Source organism: Arvicola amphibius, chromosome 3 (assembly GCF_903992535.2).
Source record: "Arvicola amphibius chromosome 3, mArvAmp1.2, whole genome shotgun sequence".
Taxonomy (NCBI): domain Eukaryota; kingdom Metazoa; phylum Chordata; class Mammalia; order Rodentia; family Cricetidae; genus Arvicola; species Arvicola amphibius.
Window position 1 is genome coordinate 175,126,308 of NC_052049.1, and position 26,544 is coordinate 175,152,851.

The following is a 26,544-nucleotide window of genomic DNA, read 5'->3' on the forward strand; positions in this document are numbered from 1 at the left end:
TGAATGGCTGAGATCATAGACTTGTACTGCCATGCCCAGGAATCAGTCCTGGAAATGACTGTAGCGTTTGCCTTCTGTACTTTGACTTAGTACATTTCAGTTCATATATCAATTGCAAAACTTCTTATATGTTTTATGCTTTGTTTTTGTTTGAAATAGGGTCTCACTATCATCCAGGCTGGCCCATGTAGTCCAGAGTGCCTCAACCTCCTAAGTATTGATTATAGCATGGCCCTGTATATTTTGTGTTGTTTCCTCATTACAGTTGCAAACCCCTGGAGGGCAAAAACAAACCTTGTTTGCCCTTACTTCTGCCTTTTCTGAAGGTATCTGAGCACCGGGTATTTGGTGGGAGTTTTGTTCATGTTCTATTTATGGCCCATAGATGGCACTCATTGAACACGGCAAGCTACCGTTTCGGAGGTTTCTGCCCTAGCACAGGTTAGAGTCTCTCCTTTCCAGCATCATTAAACTCTGTTGGCACACTGACTCCTTAGGGCTTTGGTGGCCGCAGTGGTTCAGTTATCTAAACCGTAGATATTCTCTGACACGGGCATGTACTAGAATTTTCCTATTTTTTTTTTCCTTGTAGGACCGGGTGACTTTTAGAAGAATCATAGTGAAAAACAATGCAAAAAAGAGGAAGATGTTCGAATCATTTATTGAGTCTGTGCCACTCTTTAAATCACTAGAGGTAAAGTTTGAATAAGAGTCTGTTTATGTGGTTTAGGAAGAGTTGTTAAAATTATTCCTAGGTTTTCAAGTAATACTGTTTTAACCTAGTTCTGTAGCAGTGACATTTATTCAGGGTTTTTCCCTAAACTATATGTTTTGTAGGTGTCAGAACGAATGAAGATTGTGGATGTGATCGGAGAAAAGATCTATAGGGATGGAGAGCGAATAATCACTCAGGTGAGTTGGGGTCTGGACTCCCAAAGGGAACAGTGTATCAGAGTATGGTAGTGCACACCTGCAATGCCAGCACTTAAGAGGCCAGGGCAGGAGGTTCACAAGTTCAGGCCAGCCTGGACCACATTGTATTATTCTGACTCCAATAGAAAACAAAGACTTAGCTGGGGTGATGGTATGTATACCTTTAATCCCAAAACTCAGGAAAGACAGGCAGGGCTCTGTGAGTTTGAGGCCAGTCTGGTCTATATAGAAAGTTCCAAAGTTCCAGTTTAAAAAGGGAAAGACAGAAAAAGGAAGAAAAAAGAAAACAACCCAAAATTTAATGTCCTCCACTGTTGGAAGTTGTGTCGTCCCTCCTACAAAGACCTCTGAAGTTCCTTTTTGTCTGTCTCCTGCTGCCTCTTTTCCCTTGAAGGACTAAATTCAATGCTAAGCAAATCTTCTGCCACTGCACCCTCAACCCTTTTTATGTTTGTGTTTTGAGACAGAGTATTATCACGTTGTCCTAACCTCGGAAGTCACTGAGTCACTGATTGCAGTCACATGCCACCAGGCTCAGACCTCCATTCATTTTGGGGGTTGTCTTCTATTGGATCTTATTTACTATTGACCCTAAGCTTTATTTATCTCTATTAGAATCCAGAGAAAACTGGAGGCTTATGCTCTGTTGTCTCTGCTGACACAAAAGCAACCTGTTGATGATATGACACCAGAATCCTTAGCATTCAGTGATGATCAGATCTATGAGATGTCTTGATATAGCCTTTGTATCTTTTTCATAAGTTGTTTTTGGATAATGCAAGATAATGTACAGTGAACTGAACCATTATAATTAAAGAAAGACTGCAAAGTGGGAGTAGTGGTGTATGCCTAGAATCCCAACATTTAGGAAGTGGAGGCAGGTGGGTTAGGAGTTCAGGACCATTGTCAGCTATATAGCAATCTCTTTTTTTGTTTTTGTTTTTTGAGATAGGGTTTCCCTGTATAACATCCCTGGCTGTCCTGGAACTTGTTTTGTAGACAAGGCTGACCTTGAACTCCCAGACACCTGCCTACCTCTGTCTCCCAAGTGCTGGGATTAAAGGTGTGTACCACTACTTTACCAAAATGTCTTTATATTATGTGATACTTTTCTCTGTCTCCCGTGTTTATATTTTAATTACATATAAATAGTTTAGGGCCTTTTCCAGATACAAACTTCCCTGCCAGTGCCTCTGACAAGAACACTGGAAAGGCATCTGGTTGAGTTGAGTTGGGCACTTTGTTTGCCCTTAAACACAGCTGGGTTGAGGAGGATAGTTTCAGATCACTGTGACTCCAGGTCTATAGAACTGACCCCACCAGAACTTTGAGAAGTGGTCAAACTGAAGATGAAAGAGGGAGGAGAAAGCCCAACTAGAAGAGACAGAGCACTGACAAAAGTCTGATGTTCGTTTTAGGTTATATCTCTGAATGGCTTTGCTTTCCAGGTTCCCTTATATAATTTAAGGTTAGGATAAATGAGACCGAAATAATAAACACTGTGATAATGCATAGAGGAAAGGGAGAGTATAGTAAAGGAAGGATTTCAAACCATGTCGTTTCATTTGAGCCGGGCCTGAAGAGTAAGTGCAACTTCGTTTCTTTTCTTTTGTTTGGGTTTTTTTGTTTGTTTTTTCGAGACAGGGTTTCTCTGTGGCTTTGGAGCCTGTCTTATAGACCAGGCTGGCCTCGAACTCACAGAGATCCGCCTGCCTCTGCCTCCCGAGTGCTGGGATTAAAGGTGTGCACCACCACCGCCCGGCCTGCAACTTCGTTTTTTTACAAGTTTATTTAAAACTCAATTTTTGCTTTGAATATACAAAATGCAAACTACATAAAATGTTTGTTTACTTTGTTTATAAAGTAAAACTTTGCTTACATTTATATTACATACTTATTAAGGCAAGGAACTATATAAAAAAAGCATTTGTTGTGCTTGAAGCATAGCATAAACTTTTCTCCACATTATTGTATATCTGCACTACAGTACATGACATGTTGTCTGCATAAAAATACTAGCCAGAGCCAGGCGGCAGTGCACACCTTTAATCCCAGAGCCAGAGGCAGGTGGGTGTCAGAATTCGAGGCCAGCCTGGTCTACAAAGTGAGTTCCAGGACAGCCAGGACTGCACAGAGGAAGCCCTGTCTCAAAAAGAAAAATAGAAAAAGAAAAAAAAAATGCTAGCCAGTGAGAGTGGGTATGGTGACCCATCTCTATCTTATCTCTCTTATCTCCCGTTATTGGTCATATTGTATCTGAAATTCCAGTAGAACTGACAAAATTCTGTCAATTCTCTTGCTTATCTCTGACCAAATTGCTGACAGAAACAACTTCCTGAAGAGAGGGAAGGAAAGTTGATTCTGGCTCACGGGTTCAGGGGATCTCAGTTCATCACGGCGGAAGGAACTAGTCGGTGTGTGGTAGCTAGTCCCTCACAGTAATAACAGTAGTCAAGGAATAGATGGGGAGCAGGGCTGGGCTGTAACTCTCACAGGCCCACTCCTAGTGATGAGGTTAGGCCCCCACATTCCAAAGGATTGGTAACTTCCCAAGAAAGTGTCACCAGTTGGGAACCAAGTGTTCAAACATGTGAGCCTTTGGGAGACATTTACATCCAAACCATAATTTTTGACAAAGGTCTTGCTCTGTAACCTAAGTTGTCCTCAAACTCAGAACAGTCCTTCTGCCTCAGCTGTCTGAGTGCTGTGATTATAGGCATGAGCCGTCATGCCCGGCCTGGGACTAGATTAACTCAGTCAAGTCATCCTCAACTGTGTGGTCCCAGTTGAGGTTTGAAGTCTTGTCTAATCCACACCAAGCTGAGTATATGGCAGTGCACTGGGGAGAAAGGGGAAGGAGAGTTGAAAGTTTGAGACTAGCTAATCTGTATAACCAGACTGGTTTCCAAACAACCAACCTACGTAGTACATGATTGCTACTGGGTTGTGAGGGAGGAGAAAGTGAAAGAAGTCTGAAGCTCTTCTCCCTTATCTGCTTTGCCCGAGTCTTGCTTATTCCAGCTTTCGCTCAGATTCCACCATTCATGCTGAAGCTGTGTTGTATGCAGTAGCCGGTCCCTCTACCAGCATTTGAGAGCCTGTGGTCCTGCTCTGTTCTTTTCCTGTAGCACTGCCATCCTCCAACACAGCTGTATAATTTACTGGTTATCATATTTCTTGGTTTGTTTGTTTTAGCCACTGATATATCTCTCATGCCCCTGGGACAATGTCTGCACACAGTGAGAACATAGTACATTATTTGTTGAATTATCTGGCTTTTTAAGCCAGGTAGTTTAATAGTAAGTCAAGCAAAGGGAAAGCCTAAAGCTTACAAAGATGGTGTCAAAGCACCTACTGAATCAAGGCAGAGCTGTCCCCATAGATCCATGCTATTCTCTCTGTGTTTGTAGGGGAAGGGGGTGAACAACCTCAAGTCTCATTCCTAATGCACAACCTACTTTAAAGAAAAAAATAGCAACAGTGAATAGCACCAAGGTCTCCCTGAATGTGGTGACACATGTCTTTAATCCCAACAATGGGCAGAGGCAGGCAGATCTCTGAATTCGAGGCCAGCTTGGACTCTACAAAGCAAGTTTCAGGACATCCAGGGCTACACAGGGAAACCTTTATAAAAAAAAAAAAAAAAAAAAAAAAAAACAAGTTCTCTGACTGACCTGTAACTTGCTGAATAGGCTGGCTGGCTGGCTGGCAAGCCCCAGGGATCTGCCTGTGTCTGCCTCACCATCACTGAGCTTCCGTGTGTGCACCACCACTTCTGGCTCCTCCTACCTCAGACATAGGTTCTGAGGACTGAACTCAGGTCCTTGTGCCTGATTTGCAATGCTCAGTGCTTGAGCTTCCTCCTCAGTCTCTTCTTGAGGATTGTGTTTATTGATCAAGATTATTCCTAGACCTCTGTCTATGCTCTATTGTTGTGAAGAGACACCATCACCATGGCAACTCTTATAAAGGAAAACATTTAATTGGGGTGGCTCGCTTATGATTTGGAGGTTCAATCAATTATCTTCATGGCAGGGAGCATGGTGATATACAGGCAGACATGGTACTGGTGAAGTAGCTGAGAGTCCTACATCTTGTAGGCAACAAGAAGTGGTCTATAACACTGAGCAAAGCTTAAGCAAAAGAGACCTCAAAGCTGGCCTCTACAGTGACACACTTCCTCCAACAATAGTGTCAGTAGTCCCAATAGTGTCACTCCCTATGAGCTTATGAGGGCCAATTACATTACGACTACCACAACCTCACACTCCATGAGTTACTTGACACATTTACAGTATTATTTACTGGTCCCTGAATGGGTTTCGGCACAGCAACACAGCCAGTCAGAACAGCAATGGTGTGTAGTTGGTAACCTGGTCATATTCCTGGAGGTAAATATAAAGACTAAGAGGTGGGATATGTGTCAGTCATAATTGGGTTAATGTCTTAGTGATCAGGATCCTCTAATTTCCTGTGAATTTATTAGCCATCGATCTGCTTGTTGAGTTGAAGATAAAAACCTGAGGTCAGACAGTGCTCACAGTCATCACTGCTGTTTGTGACTCTGACCTAAGTTCCTCTTTTTCAGGGTGAGAAGGCTGACAGCTTTTATATCATAGAGTCCGGGGAAGTGAGCATCTTGATTAAAAGCAAGGTGAGTTTGGGTGATGCTGTGCCAGGTGTCCCCACAGTAAGTGTTCACTTCATACAATATGGCCTGTGCTTTAGAGTCTAAAGCCATCATTGTCCTACCAGGGGTGACTACCAGGAATAAATAAGAAAAATATAAAACCCTAATGACTATAGGAACGTTATATAATAGGTATATAGGAAGTGGGATGTGAAGAAAGCATCCTTGTTTTTAGGATGTTGCTAGAGGAAGTGTTCATCATATTCCTATTATGGTATTTGAGGATAGAGAGTTGTTGATAATTGATGACCTGTAGGTGAGAAAATGCTTTTCTTCTCCTTCTCCTTCTCCTTCTCCTCTTTCTTCTTCTTCTTCTTTTTTTTTTTTTTTTTTTTTTGAGATCGTTTTATGTAGTTCAGGCTGGCTGGCTTCAAGTTTAACTATGTATATATCTGAGGGTGACTTTGAACTTGTGACCACTTGACTCTACCTCCGTTATGATTATAGACATAAATAGGCATAAGACTATGATTGTAGGCATGTGCCACCATGCCCAATTTTATCTGATGTTGGGGATAAAACCAAGGACTCCATGAATTATAGGCAAGCATTCCAGCAGCCGAGCTACATCCCCAACCTGGGAGGAAAAATTCTTAGCATTCAATCTATCATACTCAAACATCCATTTTTTTTTAAGAATATAAATGTGTTGAAATAGTAAGTTACATGTATATTTAGTGTGTATATAGGTATATAGTATATATATTTAGTACTTATACACTAAATCTAGTATGAAATCTATTAAAAATATATTTAGTAAAGGTTTGAACTATTGTCAGGGAGGATATGGAGGTAGGAAGATCATGAATTCGAGAATAGTCTAGACTATAAGTAAAATCCTACCTCAAGACAGCAAAAAGAACTGAAGGCAGTGCTCTTATTACTGCCCAGCTTGAAATTGTGCAATATACAAAATTTCCAATTAAAAACATAAAAAACAAACCACTTACATTTATTACTGTCTAAATGATAGCTTGATTCTTAATTTAAAATAGAGGTGTCAGAAGCTGGAGAGATGGCTCAGAGGTTAAGAACACTGACTGCTCTTCCAGAGGTCCTGAGTTCACTTCCCAGCAACCACATGGTGGCTCACAACCATCTATAACAAGATCTGGTGCCCTCTTCTGGTGTTCAGGCATGCATGTAGGCAGAACACTTTATATATAATAAATCTTAAAATTAGAGCTGTCAGGCTGTTGAGATGACTTAGTATTCTGAGTTTGATCCACAGGACCCACATGGTGGAAAGAGAGAACCAACTCTGACCCCCACGTGTGCACTGTGGAACATGTACACACACAATAATAATACTGCAACACAGTAAGGTTTTTAAGTAGAGCTATTGTTTCACATAAAACAATAGTTTGAAGTGTTTGTGTTCTTTCAGTTGCAGCTTTTAAACAGCTAATACATATTTGTACATTTCTCAAATGTTCACTGACACTGTCTGTCATCATATAGTGTTTGATGAGTGGTACCAGCAGTATTGCCCTGGGGAGTCAGAGAGTTTATCAGAAATGCAAAGTCTTGGGCTCTGCCTTAGACCTGCATTGTAAGGGAGCTTTTGTGTGTGATGGTGCAGTAAGTGCTGTTCAGGAGAATGGACGGAGGAAGCACAAATATGTCTACAGTGCCAAAGGATGCTTCAAAAGTTAGAAACAGAAGCTGGGTGTGGAGCATTCCTGTAATTCCAGTGCTTATGAGATGGGAGCAGGACGAGCAGATGTTCAAGGTCTTCCTCCCCTACGTAAAGAGGCCAGGCTTGACAGACACTGTCTCAAAAAGAAAGAGAAGCTGGGCTGGGGTGTGTGTGCACACCTTTAATCCCAGCACTTGGGAGGCAGAGGCAGGCAGATCTCTGTGAGTTTGAGCTAGTTCAAAAAAGAAAGAGGGCTGGAGAGATGGCTCATTGGTTAAGAGCACTGACTGCTCTTCCAGAGGACCGGGGTTCAACTCCCAGCACCCACATAGGCAGCTCACAACTGTCTGAAGATTCAGTTCCAGGGGATCTGACACTTCACACCAATGTACATAAAATAAAAGTTAAATAAACCATAAAAAAAAGAAAGAGAGAGAAGATGGATGTGGTGGTGCACACCTTTAATCCCAGAAGTTGGGAGGCAGAGGCAGGTGGATCTCTTGAGTTCAAGGCCAGCCTGGATTATATGGAGAAACCCTGTCTGAAAAAAAGAAGTAAAAGATTGTGAGGAGGCAGTGACACACGCCTTTAATCCCAGCACTCAGGAGGCAGAGGAATGTGGATCTTTGTGAGTTTGAGGCCAGCCTGGTCTACAAACGCTAGTTCCAGGACAGCCAGGGCTGTTACACAGAGAAACCCTGTCTCGAAAGGAAAAAAAAAAGTAAAAGATTGCATTGCTTCACCTGTAGCAGTGGAGTAGCTTCAAGCAAAGCTAATAGGTCAAGGCAGATGTGGAGGATGAGAAGGCTAAACACTTAGAGTTCCAGTTTTTAATTTCCATTTGCATATAATAAAGAAGACAGGCCTAGAGAGATGGGTTCTGCAGTTAAGCTTGCTACTTTTACACAGGATCTGAGTTTGATTCCCAGTACCACATAGGATGGCTCACAACAACTCCAGGGAATCTGACCACTTTCTGAACTCTCTTGGCATCTACATTCGTTTGCACAAGCCCACGTACACATAATTAAAAATACAGTCTTTTGAAAAACAATAATACTGGGCTCAGTGGTTAAGAGCATTGCCTGCTCTTCCAAAAGTCCTGCGTTCAATTCCCAGCAACCACATGGTGGCTCACAACCATCTGTAATGAGGTCTGGTGCCCTCTTCTGGCATGCAGGCATACAGACAGAATATTGTATACATAATAAATAATTTTTTTTAAAAAAAGAAAAACAATAATACTACCAACAAAGAAGACCCAGCAAGACAATTTATTGGATAAAGGTGATTTTTCTAAAGCCTGATAACCTGAATTTGATTCTCAGAATTCACATGGTATAAAGAGAGAAGTGATCTTTACAAAGTGTCCTCAGACTGCCACACCAGGGATGTGGCATGTGCATGCCCACACACGTACAAACACACCAAAACAAATGATTGCAGAACATGTTTCAAGAATGAATTGGGACCAGAGAAATGGCTCAAGAATTAAGAGTACTTGCTCCACAATCATAGGGACCAGATTGAATCCCAGCACCCACATAAGCCAGGCATCCTCTGAAGTGCTTGTAGCTCCAGCTCCAAGTTAGGTAGAGATAGGAGGATCTCTTGAGGCTTGTTGGCCTCCGACCTTGGGAATAATTAAGCCCCAGATGCTGGGGAAAGTCGTGCTTCAGCAAAGGAATAGGTAATAATGACAGAAGGTGACAGCAGGTTCCCTCTTCCTGCTTCATGGGCTGCATACCGAGGAACACACACCTTCACATACACATAGAAATAGAGGCAAAATACTAGAAAATTCCCTTTAGGGCTGGAGGGATAGATCAGCAGTTAGGAGCACTGGCTGCTATTCAGAGGACATAGTTTCACTTCCAGCACACATGCAGCTACTCACAACTGCCTGTAACTCCAGTTCTATGGGATCTGACACTCTTCCAGCCCCCAAGGGTAGCAGGTAGCCAAGTAGTACACAAACACACATGCAGGCAAAACATAAAGTAACATTTTAAAAAAATTCTACCAGGCAGTGGTTGCGTGCACCTTCAATCCCAACACTCTGGAGGCAGAGGCAGGCTCAGCCTGGTCTACATAATAGTTCTGGGCTAGCCAGAAGCTACGAAGTGATACTCTATCACAAAAACAAAAGTGGGGGCATTATCTTTCTCCCTATAACATTAGTGGTTCTTAAAGAATGAGACTGATTCTCATAATTTGTTGTTACTGCCTTACTTAGCAGATGGATTTGTAATAAATAAAAAACCCAGGGTAGTAAGTAAATGCAATATAGCACATGTGTTTAAAGAATATAGTTCTTGAGAATGGAGGTGCAGAACCGGCGTAAGTGCAAATAGAAATGGGGCTGGAGAGATGGCTCAGTGGTTAAGAGTACTGACTGCTCTTCCAAAGGTCCTGAGTTCAGTTCCCAGCAACCACATGGTGGCTCACAACCACCTGTAATGAGGTCTGGTGCCCTCTTCTGGCGTGCATACATGCAGGCAGAACACTGTATATATAATAAATAAATCTAAAAGAAAGAAAGAAAAAGAAATATTAAAAAAAAGAAACCCATGTGCTTGCTTTGGCAGCACATAGGCTAAAATTGAAACAATACAGAGAGATTAGCATGGCCCTTGCATGAGGATGGCACGCAAATTCATGAAGTGTTCCATATGTTTCTAGATAAAGTAGGGAGGAGAGCCTTGGTCCTTCCTCAAAGCAATGTGCTTTACCCTCTTTGAGGAGTGGATGGGGGTGGGGGGAAGGGTGAAGGGGATGGAAGGACAGGAAGAAGTAGGAACTGGGATTAGTATGTTAAATGAAAAAAGACAGTATTTTTAAAGATAAAATTAAAAAAAATAATATGTAAAGGTACAATACCAAAAAAAAAAAAAAAAAAAAGAAAGAAAGAAAAGAAATATCAACTGTAAAGAACAATACAAGACAGTCTCTAACCAACTCATAGTCTTGTGCTCTGGCTCATCACTAATAGAAGAGTTCATTATTAAAGAATCAGCAGAAGACCTTATGTTTCACCTGGGCTTCAGTCACATCTCCCAGAAGAATTTGTCATCTCCACAGAAAATGCTAGGCTTGAGCGGCTCCTGTTTAACCATTATCGAAAGTGTGTTAGGGCTTAGGTGGAGTGCCAAGGAAGACAACTCTTCAGTTGTGTCAGACCGCAGAGATTTGCTGTTGAGTTTACAGGATACAGTTAAGAGTTTCTACAGAGGGAATTACTCAGTAATTTTGTTGAACTTTGAGAAAGGAATTTGAGTGTGTGCAGCTGGGCACAGCTGTGATCCTAGAATCAGCCTGGATCCTATTCTTTACCTGTTGTAGACTAAATCGAACAAGAACGGTGGGAACCAGGAGGTTGAGATTGCCCACTGCCATAAGGGGCAGTACTTTGGAGAGCTCGCACTGGTCACCAATAAACCCAGAGCTGCTTCTGCCTATGCGGTTGGAGATGTCAAATGCTTAGGTAAGAAAAATTCTTTCTGAGACCTCACAAGCCCCTCCCCAACCTTAGACAGGTAATAGTTTTTTCATAGGGTAGCCACTGATAAGTCGCCCACAACGTAATGCTAATTAAACTTTGCCTTCCTCCTACTCCCAACAAAAGACATGAAATTAGAAGAGCAAGAGGGAAGATGGGTGGGAATAGGAGGGATGGGCGGGAGTGGAGCAAGAGATGGGATGGGTGACTATGATCAAAATTATATGCATGTATGAAGTGCCATAATAAAAACCATTATGTGTGATTCATGTGCTAATAAAAACTTTAAAATGAAAAGAAAATTCTTTGTGCCTTACTAACTTTTTTCTAATATACACGGTCTTTTAGGTTTTTTTCCTATTAGCAAGCCTTGACTTAACTCTGCTGACTCATTTAGATCTAGGTCTGGGTAGTTGGTGTAAATGAATTCTTATAGCAAAGGTTTTTTGGTGGGGGAGGCGTTGGGCATTGAACTTAGAACATTGTGCATTCTAAGTACATGCCATGCCATAAGTTTTACCCCAGCACCCTAGCAGTCAGCTCTGAACCGTGAACAGTTCTGAGTGAGACAGGCATACAGGCGCCACAGCCGTGTGAAAGCAGCAGTAACGGAGGCAGGTGGCTAGGTCTGTGGAGGAACAGGAGAGGCAGGTGCTGCTGTGCCCACTTAGCCTTCAGTGTAGGTGCTGTCCTACTGTGTTCCTACAGAAACATTCCCCGTACCCTAACATTTACTCTCCTGTAACATGAGTATGTAGTAATGTAAGCAAATCATTCTCTCCCACTCCTCTTTTTTTTAACAATGCAGTTATGGATGTCCAAGCGTTTGAGAGGCTTCTGGGACCGTGCATGGACATCATGAAGAGGAACATCTCACACTATGAGGAGCAGCTGGTGAAGATGTTTGGCTCCAACTTAGATCTGATGGATCCTGGGCAGTAGACGTGGTGAATGTCAGAGCCTTCTCAGTGTGACATCAAAACCTTCCAGTCAGCCACAGAACACACAGAAAACAGACACGACAGAACCGTTCCTGCTGCTGTCACCGCCGCTGCCATTGCTGTGGTTAAGGGCATTTAGAAATCTTGAAAGTCAGCACTGAAAGATGGACAGAGGCTCCACCCACACCTCCACTTTGCTTCTGAAAGCCCATCATTAGACCACTTATGTAACGAGTCCTTCAACCCAGTTTTCACATCTTTGGTTCAGAATGGCATGTCTCTCCAGCAATTTAAGTGCCTGATACAAAGTCCAAAGTGTAAACATCCTCCTTTCCTCTCTTGCTGCTAATGTTTGCTTCTGAAAGTTACCCTAAGGTCTGCAGAAACCTGTTGAATAACTGTAGACACTGCCACAGTCCTTCTCAAGGGAGGGAATGGTACAGCCTTCTATCTCCTCATTTGTCTGAGAAAGTCCATAGTGTGTTCACAATTGCTGCTTTTGCTTTCCCAGTGGAAGATGGTGGCAGTTATAATGGAGCCTTTTGCCCCAGTGGCCCTGTACTGTCTGCCAGCAGCTGCACACCATAGAGCTGTGTCCAAGCCCATAGTGATGCTCAGAAGAAGGCCTATTGAAGGCCCAGCAGGCCCATACAGAGCAGACGGATGACTTAGATTCACATTAGCAGGAAACTTGGGTTCAGCACTGTTGCCAGTAGTAAAGAGCCAGGAAAGGTTATCTGGGTTAGGGATTTGCTGTTGTTTTTAGCAAGTTTTGTTTTGTCTTTTTCTAACCTCTGTGCAATTTGCATTAACAAATTGTCCATTTCTGTGGGGCAAGTGGGAGTTGGTTAGCTCAGCTGCTTAGAGCATGGTGCTCCTACAAGGACAGGGACTGGAGGTGTCATCGGGTTACCTGACCTGAGCGTTCCCTGAGCAGCCCTTGCCATGCCTTGATGGCATTGCTGCTCTGACAGGAGGTTGTGCTACGCAGAGAACCTTTTCCGGCTCCTTCCAGCATTACTGCATAGCTTAGCTAGTGATCATCAATTTTTAAACTCTTAAGAAAGAAGCTAACTTTTTTTTAAGGAAATTATTTCTCTATTTAGGGGATTCACCTTGGACATATTCCTATACACGGAGTTTGTCAACTAACTGACTCAGAATTTGTCCTAAATATCTCTTTTCAAAACTTGGTATCATTGGGACAGGGGTGGGCATGGCTCAGTGGCAGAACACTTATGTAGCAAGTGCAAGGCCCTGGGTTTGCTCTCCAACACCGTAACAACCACAGGAAGAAAGGGTACCATTTATAAACATAGACTTACTGTGAAGGCCTTTCTGTCTCTCTCAGCTTCTGCCGTGGTCACTGGAGCCAAGAAATGTCCAGAATAGATGAGTCACCACCATTTTGGTAATTACTCAGTTTTCTGTGTCCCATGGAGTAAAGCAGGCTCTTCAGACTGCCCTAGTAGCTGCTGCAGCTCTGGGAATTGTTCGGTTGTAACTGCTACTCCAAAGCAGGCAGCTAGCACTGGAAAACCCTTGTGGTGATCCCAAATTTTCCTAAGGTCCTTTTCTATGGTATTGCTTTCTTAAATAAATCAGACCTTGTACTTTGACCGAATAATACCTGATTCTTGCCAAGGTAAGAGGTGCATTGGGCTCCAGGAGCAGCCCAAAAGCCCAGCCCCCAGACCTTAGAAGGACTCTGAAACCCCACCTCAGCCTCCATGCCAGCATGGGTTAGGGCTGGCTGTGAATCTCATGCCGAAGTTATTCCTACAGGCTGCTAGGGGCGGGCTTTCTCAGCTGCCCTCACACCCCCCTTGTCACCTTCCTGCTCCCTTACAGATTAGACGTCATTGGGTGTAAGTCTGCTGTAATTACTGATGGAACCCTCTCTGCAGTGTGACCCCTGTGTTGGGGGCCTGGGAGAGATTCATCTAGTCAAGGAACTAGTGGGAGCCACGAGAGACATAGCTGCTACCACAATGCCAGCACCGACAGTGTTCCAGTTCTCTGCCGCTCAGAGACTCAAGTTCGCAGTATTCTCATGCCAGCGACCCCTACAGCCGACAGTTGAGCCCCATAGGATGGGGTGTCTCCTCTGTTAGTGCCCACTTCTGAGGATTAGAGCTTCCCCCTCTTCCCTGGCTTTGCTGTTGACTTAGGCTGATAAAGAATAGTCCTCAGAGCCTTGAGGTCTAACTGCAGGATTTTCTTCTGTCCTCAGCTCTGCCCACTCACTCTTCTCTTGATTAAATTCTTTGCAGGACAGACTTTTGTGTTCTTGTCCTCTGACTTCATCGTTTTCATAAAGAATTCTATGTCCCTGATCCAGAGGCTCAGAAATCAGCATTGAGCAGTGTAGTGAGCAAATTCAGCAGCAAAGTGGCAGAAGAACAAAGCTCCCCAGCTGGAGAGGTTGCCCAGGTTCTCTGCTTGTGATGGTGGAGCCGTTAGGTGCTGCTGGCACCCCGGTGCCTGGGCACACAGCGTTTTGTGGCATGTCACAGCTTTCATTTTTTAAAAGATGGAAGCATTTTGCACGGAGAAAGAAAAGGACCCATGAATGTCATCTTTTATCTTTCTTAGTCAGTTGATACTGAAAGTTTTGTTTTTGATACACATTTGTAAGCCAATCTCGCCAAGTTCTGGGTTTTGATTTTCACTGCAATTACCTCTTATTCCTCCTGTCTTGACTGCTGACGTTCCTCCGTGATTCTAATGTCTATTTTATGGGAAGCAGCCTTCCCAGGGGTTTCCTATTACACACTGCAGGGCTATCTTTATACTTAAAAAGAATGAAAACTGTCGCTCACCTCATGGGGGATTTGCAGAAAACCATTTAGCCCACCTTGAGCAAAGGTTAGATTCCTTGGTTTTTGTTGTTGTTTTGTTTTTAATTCATTGTAATAAAAAAAATCCAACTAAGCATTATTGTGCTACCTCAGAGGTAAATACATTCTAAGGTCATCTTTTGGTCCTGAGTTCTATACATGGTGTTTAAAATGTCTTTCAATTGGAATTATTTTTTAAATTGTTGGGGTGAATCTTATTTTAACCTGTTTACACTTGTGTTTTAATCTCAAAATAATATATATGATTGGAAAGCAAACAATTTTTGATCTATGGTATTGAATATAAAATTAAAAGTTACTGAGAATTAATCATTGTTTGCTATAAATAAGGTTGAGGGGTTTTTGTTTTGTTTTTAAAGGAAACTCTAGGGCTCGGCTTCACTCTTGATTAATAAAGGCTGACAAATCATGTATGACTTCTGGTGTAGTCTTGTGTTATATATTTGTCTTCTCTTTTAAGGGTCTCAAGCCATCTCAGCATTTATCTCGCAGATACATTGCTGGAATGGATTAGGGAGAAGACCTGGGTTTGCAGTCCTTAGGTTCTACACAGAAGCAATCGCTGTGGAAGGGGGTGGGTAAGGAGAGAAGGATTCTGAGGTGTATTCTGAAGGCTTGGTCCATGTGATTATTGAGGCAAACCTGCAGGCTGAGTCAGCCGGAGTCCCAGGGGAGCATGGGGCTTAGCTCTGGTCTGAAGTCAAGCCTGAGAACGAGGACAACCTCGCCATGGCTCCCATCTAAGAGTCAGCAGGCTCAAGCTTTGAGAAGCTGACACCTCCGTGTGAGGCTGACAGGACGAAAGGCATGTGCCGTGTAAAGGCCCGAAGGAAAGTGTGTCCTGATGTAAAGCCGGAGCTTGTCTGTGTTGGGAAAATGCTCTACCACCAAGCTACATCCCTTGCCCAGCCCTTTTAACTCAGGCCTTCTAACTGAACTGCTCAGACAGGGCCTAACCATATTAGGCAGGTCAAAGTGATTTATTCAGTTAGCCAAGTAAAATGCCAATCTCATCTAAAACAAATTCTCATGAGAACACCTGTAATAATAGTTGTCCAAATATCCCATAACCCAGTCAAATGGACATAGTAAACCATCACAGTATGGTATATTGCTGTAGATAAGAGCAAGGATACTCGTTGTACCCTTGCCAGAAAGAGCAGTGATTAGAGAAATCCTTTCCTGTCTGCCAGGGTCTCACTTCTTTGTATTACTATAGCTAGACTAGTAAGGGTGACAGCCTACTGTATTTCCAGGATCTTTCCCAGAGAACAAAGGAAGCTAACGATATCCATTGGACAGAGATGCCTGACCAAAAGGCCGACTGATAGGAACATCTATCACTCGAATCACCTATGTAGGTCCCGAGAAACGGTTGATGCTGACCCTCTACAAGCCAAAATGCCATGTTTCAAGGCTTTAAAGGGTAAACGGTAAAGCCAGGCGGTGGTGGCGCACGCCTTTAATCCCAGCACTTGGGAGGCAGAGACAGGTGGATCTTTGTGAGTTTGAGGCCAGCCTGGTCTACAAGAGCTAGTTCCAGGACAGCCAGGGCTGTTACACAGAGAAACTGTTGTCTCAAAAAAAAAAAAAAGTTAAATGGTAGCGCATTGCCGCTAATCCCAATGTTTGGGAGGGAGTTTGAGGCCAGCCTGGTCTATAGAGCTAGTTCCAGAATAGCCAGGGCTACACAAAGAAACTGTCTTAAAACTTTTTTAATTTTGGGGGGATCACAAAGGTAGGGGGCAGATCTGGGAGGTCAGGGAGGTGTGATCAAAGTTCATGATGTGAAATTCCCAATAATCAATAAAAATCTTAGGAAAAATAAATGTTTTCTCTGTGTGGTTTGGGTGGTGATGTCGATGTCTCATCAGCCCTGAAGGGGACAGGTCATGTGAAGACGGATTTCTGAATTAGGATGTTGAACCAAGAGGCTAAAACTTTATCCCATCAAATTTCACCATCTCAGTAATCATTAATGAGTTACTTAGCTTTATAGCTATAGCATTTTTGAATATGAAGATAAAATAGGGCTGTTAAGGACAATGAATATTCAGGTCTGAATTGCCAAAATCTGGGTTGAAATGTCATGTTTGTGTGACACTGTTCATTGGTTGATGGGACAAATCCTGATGACCAGTAGTGAATGTCCTTAACCCTTTCAGCCCTTGGGATTCCAGCAAGAGTACTGTCTGCACCAGGGGATTTTCTACCAGTGCTGATGGAGCTCACTGCCTGTATTTTTGGGCTCGTGAGGACAGCAACTGTGGTCTTCCACTTTATGGATGCTGCTTTTAGTGTCTACTGTCTTGGGCCATGAAGCAAGCATGTGCTTTCTCTTTCAGTCTCTCCCTCCTCTTGCCTCTTTTTAAACAAAGGATGTAAACACATAAGCACACAGTGCCTCTTCTTCGCCCCTTCTTCTTCACGTGACTCTGGCTACAGATGCCTCCTGGCGGAAAAAGAAAAGGTTATATTGGTGAGAGGCTAGGACTCCTTAGAAATGCTCCCCTTTGCCAGGCGGCGGTGGCACACACCTTTAATCTCAGCACTCAGGAAGCAAAGGCAGGTGGATCTCTCTGTGAGTTCGAGCCTGATCTACAGAAGGAGTTCCAGGAAGGCTCCAAAGCTACAGTGAAACCCTGTCTCGAAAAACAACAAATACTCATCTTCATGTCACATAAAACATGAGAAAGGTTGGCCAGAGATGTATTTTTGGCCTCAGTTGCCGTCTGTTAAGCCGGTGGCAAGAATCAATTTTCCTGCTGGTATCTGTTTTTGTGACCTTGATCCCATTAGGGAAGTCAGCAACAGTGCTGCAATTTTCCACTTTGGTCAGCAGGGGCCAGGCTATCCCTGGGCTGCCCTGGGCTCCTGGCCTCCGACATTAGAACTACAGCTAGTCCCAAGCTCCAAATCCCCATCAGCCTCCACATCTCCGCCCAAATCCCAAATGAAGGACAGTTCCCCAAGCAACCACAACCTTGGCAGTGGACAGCTGAGTGGGGACAGACCTGAGTATCCACAGACCTTGGCGTTTAAGGCATCATCCCAATCTTGGGACTCAAGATGGTTCCGTTAAGCTGAGAGATCCTGGTTGGAGGCTACCCAGAGAGCAGATTGAAATTCTTGTGCTGGGGCTCAGGTTGTCCCTCTGTGGAGGCAGCAGATTATGAGAGAGCATGCATCCATTCAGCTCCCGACTGCCTGAAGACCCTCCCCTACCAGCTAGGGGCTAAAGCCCAACTCTAGTAAGGTTAGGGTCCAGGGGCTGATATGCTTTTTCTAGTGCTCAGTTCAAGGCTGGAATGTTTTGCCCCCACTCCCTGGCATAGAGTGGGCCTTAGAACTGGAAACCAAATAAAGCTAGTCTCACTAAACCTTACAGGGAGGGCCAGGCTCAGGCCCAGCAAGGTAGTTCAGTGGGTAAAGGCAATCGCCATTAGACCTGATGAACTGAATTCGATCCTCAGAGAACACATCGCAGAAGGAAAGAACCTTTTCCTAGGGACCTTCACTCCTTGATTCCAGGTTGTGTGTGTGTGTGTGTGTGTGTGTGTGTGTGCACGTGTGTGTGTGTGCTGTCACCAGCTCATGAACCTCCCCACCCTCCAAACAAAATTAGAATTTTTAAACATTTATTTAAAAAGCCACAGAGGCCTGGCTCCCAATGTGGAGTTAAGGGCGCACTGAGAGTGGGTGGGAGAGAGGCTCACCAGCTGGGCAGCTATCCAGCACAATGGGAGTCTTTCAGCTGGCCTCTTGGGGCTCTTTACTGCCGAGAAGCACTGGGGACAGAGTGTACATGTCCTGGACGTGCTGGGAACCGCCTCCACCCTGGCCCTGTGGAATCCTTTTCTTGGTAATTTTCCTGTGTTTTGTTCTGGGAGAATATCCTAGCAATGATTTGTAGCAGCCAGCTCCCTTCCTGGATGACCCGTGATCTGTGGCTGTGGATAGGGAAGGGGTCACAGGAGACATGAATCCCACTTTTAGTCCTGATGAGAACGTCATGTTTCAGCGTTGAGTTGTGTGTCTTAATCTCAGACACCAGGGTCCCAGGGCAGACTTGAAGCTCTGGGAACTGGGAGTAAAGGGAACAGCTAGCAACTTTAGAAGCATAAAAGGAAGGGGATTCTGATATGTGCCTGGTCCCAAATCAACTTCACCTGCTTCCAGTCCCAGATACTAGAAGAGGACTTCCTACGTCCCCAGCTATAGCCAGAGAAGGCAGGAAGCATAGGCCTAATACACTCTAGTACAGAAACCAGACCTGACCCCACCAGGCTCTGGAGGGTCTGTCTTAGTATACCCCATCCTGCTCCTAGGTCCTTATTGTATTTGCGGTCTTGCCCAGAGGCCATGAGTAATGTCGTGTACCCTTACGGTGACCCCACGATGACCTTATCATGTTTGTAGAGAGAAAAACAAGCCACAGGGTACCAGTGTCAGAATCCTTCTTACCCTCAACCATCCTCAGCTGCCCCATGATCTGCCCCCTCCTCTGCAGAGCCTGGAGGATGCCGTGGCATTAGCCCTCTACTGCCTCTCTCTCTTGCTGCATCTCATCCCCCCCTTCCCAGAGACTGCTGGTGACAACCAGTGCCTGTACCAGCTCAGCAGAAGCCACCAGCATTGGCTCCCAGCCACTGCTTCAAAGGCTACCTGCTTTTTTGATGTCTAAAGCTTTTATTATGTTTTATTAAATTTATCATTTTAATTTCATATATATGTACTATATGACACGCCTTTCCTTCCACCAATCATTCCCAAACCTCTTCCCACTCCCTCTCAAATTCATAGCTGCTTTTAAGTTCATATATATGTATATATTGCACATATATATGTACATACATATAAATATATAAATACAACCTGCTGAGTCCGTTTACTGTTGCTCATACGTTATGTTTCCAGGGCTGACAACTTGGTATTAGATATTCAGATGGTACTGGATAAAGGCTACCTCTTTAATGATGCCCGTCTCTCCTGGCTTTCTGCCACCTCGTGATTTTTTGCATCTCAAGCGGTTGTGACAGTAAATGCTGCGATCGCCCAGGGCTGTGCCCTTGGGCTCTCCTTCCTCCCTCCCTGAGAACAGTGATGGCTTTTTCTCACCATGCCAAAATCTCTGCACCTGGGTGTACCACTGCCTGCTTGACGTCACCGGGCGGCAGAGGCTGGCTTGACGTCACCGGGCAGGCGGCAGAGGCTGGCTTGACGTCACCGGGCGGCAGAGGCTGGCTTGACGTCACCGGGCGGCAGAGGCTGGCTTGGGCATAATAAGTGCTCCTCAGTCGTATCGTGCTTTCTGTCCTGGGAACTTTCTGTCCTCCTCCCCCTCTGCCATGAGCCTCCAGTAGTCCACAGTGGATCCCATCAACTCTGTTGCTCTCTCTTGCTTGACTTTCACACTAGGGCCTGGTTCCAGCTTTAATTACTCTTCAGGTCAATAGCTAGGGTGAGTCATTCGGGCTATATATCATAGATACAGATCATCTATATCTATATATCTATTTGAATGGAATGTCCAGGATGGCCTTGAACTCACAATCATCCAACCACAGCCTCCTGAGTCTGTTGTTCCCATTTAGCTTGCCCTCTCCTTCCCCTTCTCCTTTTCTTCTTCCTCCCTTTCTTTCTGTCCCTCCCCATCCCTTTCTATTGAGACAGGGTCTTGGCTGTGCAGCTCTGGCTGTCCTGGAACTCACTCTGTAGACCAGGCTGGCCTGGACTTAGAGACCTGCCTCCATCTGCCTTCTGAGTACTGATTAAAGAACTGTGCAACCATGAACCTGCAAAACAAACGATTTTGGGGCTGGAGAGATGGCTCAGAGGTTAAGAGCACTGGCTATTCTTCCAGAGGTCCTGAGTTCAATTCCCAGCAACCACATGGTGGCTCACAACCTAGTGTGCAGGTATATATACAGAGCACTCATATACATAAAGTATAAATAAAGTTTTTTAAAAAGTGATTTTGAAATCAGCTAGGAGAAAAGAGCTATGATTTTGTTCTGGCAGATTGACTGGTATCTGAGTTGATCCCATGGTTTGCCAGGCATTTTATGGAAGAAGGCCTTTCTAGATACCAAGATGATAGAGAGCCTCAAATAACTGGGCTGAAGTAAGAGCCCTCAGATGAGTCTAATCCCAGCCTTTCAACTGTTTCTGTGATGCAGAGAAATCTTGTACCTACTCTATATTATGAAATGACAAATTTGGGTTGGTTGCTTTTTGTTTGTCTGTTTTATTGTTTTGTTTGGTTGGTTTGGTTATTCTTTTTAAAATTACTTTTACTTATTTTGGCATGAGGAGACACTAAGATTTATTTTTAAGATTTTTAAGATTTATTTTTATTGTATTTTATTGTATTGTGTGTGTTTTATCCAAAAGTCTATGGATAACATGTGTGCAGTGTCTGTAGAGAGCAAAAGAGGGTGCCATATCCCTTGAAACTGGCATTACAGGTGGTTGGGAGCCATCATGTGGGTGTTGGGAATTAACTCTGGTCACCTGGAAGGGCAGTAAGTGATCTTAACCACTGAGTCATCATCTCTCCAGCCCCCAAGGCCACTTTTTCTTGGTCTCAAGTATCTTACTAGCCTCAAATTCCCTCTGTAACTGATATTGTCTTCAAACACCTTATTTCTCCTACCTCTGCATCCCGAGTGCTGAGATTTGTAGCCACCCCAACTCAAATTGCAGTTTTGTAAGAAGAACAAATACTGTCTTGGGCTCAGTTTAGCACACACAAATGCCTAGGTTTGACTGCCAGCACCCCATAAAATACATTGCTGGGACATGCTTTTAATACGAGCACCGAAGAGGTAGACGCAAGAGGATCAGGAGGTTGAGTCTACTCTTTGCTGCATGTGGAGTTGAAGGCTGACAAATATAAATGAAACTTTTTCTCAAAAAAAAAAATAAATAAATAAAGCCCAGGGCCAGCTAGACGGCTCAGCTGTTGGGAGGTTTGGCATCAGCTCTAGTGATCTGAGTGCAGTTTCCAGTCCTGATCAGTGGGAGCACCCGCTCCGGTGGGTGTGCTCCAGCACATATATGCCATGCCAACATACATATACAAAATAATTCTAATTTAAAACAATTTTTTGGTTTCTTTTGTTTTTTCAAGGCAGCATTTCTTTGTGTAGCCTCAGCCTCGGAGACGCCTTTCCAGCCTTATGTAGCCCCGGCTGGCCTGAAACTCACTATGTAGACCAGGCTGGCCTTGATTTCACAGAGATATACCTGCCTCCGCTTTCCAAGTATGTGTGTGTGCGTGTGTGTGTGTTTGCACCAACCACTTGCCCCCAGAGGCCAGAAGACATAGATGTCATGGGGCTGAAGTTACAGGTGATTGAGAGCTGTCACATGGATGCTGGCATCAAACCCAGGTCCTCTGGGTGGCCCTAAGCACTGAGCCATCTCTGCAGCTCCCTGCTACACACTTTTTGTTGTTGTTTTGTTTTGTTGTTTGGTTTTTGTTTTTGTTTTTCAAGACAAGGTTTCTCTGTGTATCTTTGGAGCCTGTTCTGGCTCTTGCTTTGTAGACCAGGCTGGCCTCAAACTCACAGAGATCTTTCTACCTCTGCCTCCCAAGTGCTGGGATTAAAGGCATGTGCCATTATGGCCTGACCCCTCTACACACTTTTATTTTGGTTTTTCAAGACATGGTTTCTCTGCATAGCTGCGGCTGTCCTGGAACTCGCTCTGTAGACCAGGCTGGCCTCAAACTCAGAGATCGCCTGCCTCTGCTTCTTGAGAGATGAGATTAAAGAAGGCAACACCATCCTTGGCTACTGTGATTTTCTGTTTGTTTGAATAACTTCTACTGATAGAGAATTCTAGAAAAGTGTGTGTGCGGTGTGAGTGCAGGTACACATGCCTGTGCTCTCAGGTAGCCAGTGGAGCGCATCTCCTTTGATTACTCTCAGCGTCCTTCCTTTAAGGCAGTGTCTCTTGATGAACCTAGAGCTCACAGTTTTAGTTGCTATTTCAGGTTGAGCCACCACACCCAGCCCAAATGGCAACTTTGTAAGTGAAATGAGTATTGTCTTGTCTTGGGCTGCTGTAGCTCACCCATTAGCTAGAATGGCAGCCATCAAGCCCAGCGACCCTCCTGTCTCTGCCACGGTCACACTTGGGTGCAGGCACATGCTGACTCACGCTGAACTCTTTCCTGTCTCAGGCTTGCACAGCAGGCTCTGGTAGCTGCTGAACCGCGCCCCCAGCCCTGAGAAACTTTAGGCCTACAGCACAATGGACTGGAAAGCAGAGTTCTCAGCCAGCAGTGGTGGCTGCAGTCAGCTTGGGAAATGTAGGTGGGAGGATCTTGAATCCAAGGCCAGCCTCGGAGATGAAGTGAGTTGGAGGCCTAGGCTACGTGAGACTGTTTCAAAAACAAAAAATGCAAATCAGAAAGTATAGAGCTCCATAGTTTGCATATGGTTCTCTGGGTTGTTCAGTGTGTCTCTTCAGGCTGCTAAATATCATGGCCGTGGTAGGTTTGAAAGCAAACCAAAAATAGGACTCCTCACAATTCAGAAGGCTGAGGAATCCAAGATGAAGGTATTGGAAGATTTGGTGCCTGAGGGGGCCCATTTCCTGGTCACAGATGACACTTGCACCCTTCACCTCCACATGGCTGAAGGTCACAGCAGCTCACAGGCCTTTTGTTTAAGGGCACCAATCCTGGGCATGAGGAAGGGTTCTCATGTGATTACCCTTGAAGTTCCTACCTCGAAATACTATCGCATAGGTAGTTAGGTTTCAACATACGGATTTGTATGGAGAAATAAACTTTCAACCACAGCGTATGAGTTCTGTAGACTCATAATGGTAGGTGTGGTCATGACACAGCGTATATATAACCTATGAGTCCTGCAGACGTGTACTGACAGGTGTGGTCATGACACAACTTATATAGAACCTGAGTCCTGCAGACGTGTAATGGTGGGTGTGGTCATGACACAGCGTATATAGAACCTATGAGTCCTGCAGACGTGCCCTGGTAGGTGTGGTCACGACGGCATTGTACGGGACAGTTTCACTGCCCACACTCCTCGGTCTTATCTATTCTTATGCCCTCTCACACCTACTTTTTTCTCTTCCCTTTCCCCCCCCCTAATTAGCAAACCCAGATTTTGTCCCGAATAGGAAACATCCTAAATCAAGTCACAGACCCCCTCCTGAAGCCAGTCCTGTCTTCTCAGCTTTCTTGCATTGCAGGGCAGCCATAGGTAACTCGCGTTTATTCCGTGAGAACACGTGGATCTCTAGGAGGTTCTGGGATGTCTGCTTACCCGATAAAAGGGCCAGGCATGGCTAGTGTCAAGCTGTGCTGTGGTTTAGATACTGATGTTGTATGTGGCAAGGATGCAGCCGTCCTGCAGTACTGGACTCTGGAACTTGAGGACAGAAGCCAATAATATTAAGGGTGGAGGAAAGGCACAGAGACCGTGAAAACCAGTGGTGGTGTCCACCAAAGACTTGTAAGAGAGCGCCCATTGCAGCCATATTCACAGCAGCCAGAATCAAAAATCAACCTAGATGCCCACTAACGAATGCCCGGACGAATAACTGAACAGCTTATGTTAGTCATATGATGGAATATTGTAATACATTACAACTAAAAAAGAAGTCTCTCAGTATATATGTACAAAAGACAAACACATGAATAGATTTGACAAATACAATGCTGAACTGAAAAAGCTAGACGTGGGGCTGGGAAGATGGCTCGCAGGTGAAATTACTTGCCCCCGCCCCCACCCCTGCCTGATGACCTGAGTTTGATCTCTGAAGCCCGCATGGTGGAAGGAGAGAGCTGTTCACTGATCTCTCTATTTGTGTGTTCACGCATGTACACACAGTAAGTAAATTTTAAGATATACGTGCTGGGCCTGGTAGCATACGCCCATGGTCCCAGGTACGTGGGGGACAGGAAAGAAGGATCCCATGAGCTCAGGAGTTTGGGGTTAGCCTGGCAATGCAACTTCCCATCTCTTTGTAAAAGAAAAAAGAGGAGGGAAAGCCGCATTTCTTTGTGGGCGTGGCCACGGAGGGGCTGCCCGTCACCCTGGAAGTCGGCACACACTTCTGCTGTTAGCAGCACTGCTAACTGGACTTAAAGCTGGAGACGGCGCAGCAGCTAAGAGCACGTTCTGCTCTTGGCAAGGAGTCTAGTGAAGTTCTCAGTACAAGGTCCTGTGTTTACAACTGTCTAGAACTCCACTTTTTTCTTTTTAATTTTTTTCAATTGTTTTTGAGCTCTACATTTTTCTCTGCTCCCCACCCTGCCTGTCCCCTCCCCTTCAACCCTCTTCCAAGGTCCCCATGCTCCCAATTTACTCAGGAGATCTTGTCTTTTTCTACTTCCCATGTAGATTAGGTCCATGTATGTCTCTCTTCGGGTCCTCACTGTTGTCTAGGTTCTCTGGGATTGTGAATTGTAGGCTGGTTTTCTTTGCTCTATGTCTAAAAGCCACTTATGGAACATGCAGTGCACGACACCTGTCTGCTCTCTATGTGCTACCATACAGTTCGCGAGCTTCGGGCAAGGGGCTGGAGATTGAAACACACAAAGACACACAGAGAGACAGAGACACGGACCTCTAGTCACTGGTAAGAAGCCCTTTATTCAATAGCACCCTGGAGGCTTATATACCCAACGGTCAGTGGGCCAACAGGTGAAAACCTTATCCTCTGATCCTCAAGGCCAAAGCAACACGTGCTCGTGAAGCAGAGCTGGTAAACAACTTTGACACAGCTTTCAGTAGCTCAAATCAGAAGGAAAGTAAAGGTCACTAGCAGGGAAGAGCAGCTGGAGGCCAGGACTCCAAATGGTCTCAACATCTCCCCTCTAAATTTTTTATAAGACAGAAGACCCTCCTGTCTTAGGTCATCTCAGAAGAGTAAACCCTTACCTGTCTTTGGGAGGCCCCTTCCCTGTCTTAGGCGGGGAAGTTGCCTGTCTGCGGAGGAGTCTTCGTTGTTTGTGCGGTATTTACAACCAAACCTGGGGTACGTCCGAGTTACTGGTCAGCAGGCTCAAAAGGACTTGCTAAGTGACTATATGCTGCATTCTCATGGACCATCTGATCTTACACAGAATTCAGAGACGAATGCCCATGGCAGAAGGCGTTAAGATTGCCAGCAAGAGGGTCCCCAATCACCACTGGACCCAGCCTCCCATTTGGTCTATGGTATTCTACCAACCCTTTGGCTAAAACGGGCCACACAGGTATCAACAATCTGGTGTGCTAATTGTAACATTCCAAGGGCTATTCAAGTAACCATTGAGTTGTTTCGCCACGTAAGAGGCTTTAGCAATATTAACAGATGTCACATAAATGGAATGATAAAAGTGTGAACAAGACATTTGTTGTACACACCATAAGAAGTCCACCTGCTCCTACAATAGGGCAGTCTGTTGATTTAAATTCAAAAGTCCAGATTTAATGTGGCCATTCAGGGCATTCTGAGTCTGGAGAGCATCGCTGACTTGTCTCACCAGTTTATCCACGGTGTCCGACACCAACGATGTTTGTGCCACTGCCAGTCCTGCGCCCATGGCTGCAGCAGCAGACACCGCAATGACAACAACCACTGCAGCTGTCTCTCCAGAATCTCATTTCTCTCGATTCAGGGTCATCTCAGTCTGCTTAGCCTTTTTGGTAATTGGCAGTGGTATGATGGCTGGTACCCGGACCAACAAGGCAGCCCTGGAGTGGTCATCCCAGCAGTCGCTCAGGCCACAGTTTCTGCAAGAACCACCAAGAATATCCTTTCCCCCTAAGGTGCTATTCCATACTACAAAAAGGAAAAGAAAAAAGAAAGAAAACTAAAACAGACACGGGATTTAATAGTGCCTGGGCTCTCAGAAATATTCCAAAAAAGAAAGATAGGAACTACACTCACTTGTATATGATTCCTTTAAAGTAATATTCATAGCCCCAAAAATATACCAAAGCATAAAGCATTCA

At 44.6% G+C, this 26,544-nt stretch overlaps 1 protein-coding gene and 1 non-coding gene across 2 annotated transcripts in view; both read left to right on the forward strand.

Annotated features, from left to right (window-relative positions):
• Prkar2a (protein kinase cAMP-dependent type II regulatory subunit alpha) overlaps positions 1–14,979 on the forward strand; it is a 63,761-nt gene extending 48,782 nt beyond the window's left edge. The window contains exons 7-11 of the mRNA XM_038323526.1: positions 593–694; positions 838–912; positions 5,522–5,587; positions 10,605–10,746; positions 11,570–14,979. Coding sequence (XP_038179454.1) covers positions 593–694; positions 838–912; positions 5,522–5,587; positions 10,605–10,746; positions 11,570–11,703 — 519 coding nt within the window. The 3' untranslated portion in view covers positions 11,704–14,979. The remainder of the gene's footprint in view (positions 1–592; positions 695–837; positions 913–5,521; positions 5,588–10,604; positions 10,747–11,569) is intronic.
• Positions 9,835–9,940, forward strand: LOC119810870. Its single transcript, XR_005284816.1, has one exon. It is a non-coding gene; the product is annotated as a U6 spliceosomal RNA (small nuclear RNA).
• Positions 14,980–26,544: the final 11,565 nt, after the last annotated feature.